This window comes from Helobdella robusta, assembly GCF_000326865.2.
Source record: "Helobdella robusta unplaced genomic scaffold HELROscaffold_1, whole genome shotgun sequence".
NCBI classification, from domain to species: Eukaryota; Metazoa; Annelida; class Clitellata; order Rhynchobdellida; family Glossiphoniidae; genus Helobdella; species Helobdella robusta.
In genome coordinates this window covers 12,902,174-12,903,614 of record NW_008703570.1, presented here as the reverse complement: position 1 = coordinate 12,903,614, position 1,441 = coordinate 12,902,174, and the positions used below count along the sequence as shown (strand labels likewise).

The 1,441-nt window shown below is 35.4% G+C and overlaps 1 protein-coding gene across 1 annotated transcript in view; it reads right to left on the bottom strand.

Moving 5' to 3' along the window:
- Positions 1-174, bottom strand: part of HELRODRAFT_62422 (hypothetical protein) — a gene marked incomplete at both ends in the record, with an annotated part of 1,985 nt that extends 1,811 nt beyond the window's left edge. Inside the window, one exon of the mRNA XM_009011627.1 lies at positions 9-174. Coding sequence (XP_009009875.1) covers positions 9-174 — 166 coding nt within the window. The remainder of the gene's footprint in view (positions 1-8) is intronic.
- Between the last annotated feature and the right edge of the window lie 1,267 nt (positions 175-1,441).

Here is a 1,441-nt window from a genome sequence, read left to right as displayed (position 1 = left end):
AAGATAACCTGTATTTCCCGGTAATCCAGTATATCCCAGTAATCCAGGATCTCCCGGAAATCCCGGAAAACCTGTCAATCCAGGTGATCCTGTCATACCTGGTTGACCAGTTTTTCCTGTCCATCCCGTATTTCCAGTTGATCCCGTATCTCCAGGAACTCCTGTTCTTCCCATATATCCTGGCGCCTTTATTTCCATTTTCGCCTCCGTGAAAATTTCTTAGAAATAATTGTAGACGTAATAACTACATTGAAATTATTATTTTTATCTATAATAAATAATAACATGGGTCCGACTGGCATATTTTTAAAAGTAATTATTGCATGGCCGTGTAAAGGCTGCTTGGGTGTAAATGGTTGTGCTGATTAAAGATCAAAAGTATTACACTCTTCCTAAACGCACTCACACACACACACACACGCACACACACGCACGCACACACACGCACGCACACACACACACATTATTATTATTATTATAAACAGCGATTAATCAAAACGACAGAGACTTTGGATGTTGGATGTTTTAATTGGTTAAAATTTTCAATACTTACATACATAATAACAAATGATCAGCCCGTCAACGTCATCGATAAGCAATTGTCTTTCAAGTAAATAGATTATATTAGAATAAATAATTCACCAACCATAATTTAAATTGGGACAATCACCCACCCCCAGCTGGTTATACCGGGCAGATATAGAAAATCATTTTTAATGAAAAATCAAAGTTTGAAGAATAAAAAATGCAATACTAAGTATTTCAGTCTTGTTTTTGTTGAAAGCCGATATGAAACTGTTCACATTGTATCCCATCTCTTCGTATAATTTATCCAGTTTCCATGAGCTCTGCCTGACGTCCTTGTAGAAGTTGTTCAGGCAAACGGAGCACGTATCGCTGCTGTACTTCTCGGTGCTTTGAGAAAATAGGCCCTGGTATTTTAGTAGCGAGAAGATACAGAATGAAATTAATTTAATGGAGTTGAATTTCCATGCCATCTCAGTTTATTCTTAGGTTATGCGATTTCCAAGCTAGTTAGGATGATGGTGTTTGTGATTATTGTAATGATTATGCTGATTAAGGCAATATTTGCGTTAATTACGACGATGATTACGCTGAAATGTTGATACTTTTGACGATTTTTCACTAAAATTTTCCACAAGTAAATCCTTATTTAGATTTTAGAAATATTCCATCTAATATTTCTTGTGTCTTCTTGTTTAAGTGTTGTTCTGCTGTTTATTTATTCTTTGTTATTATTAATTTATTATTTAATTGCCAACCAGCCAGCAACAACAACAAAACACACAACAACTACAGCAGCAGCAACAACATGAAAACACACAAATAACATACAAACAGCAAAAAACAACACAAATCACATACGAACAACAAACAACGCTCAAACAGTCCAACAAAACACACAAAAACAACAAAACCT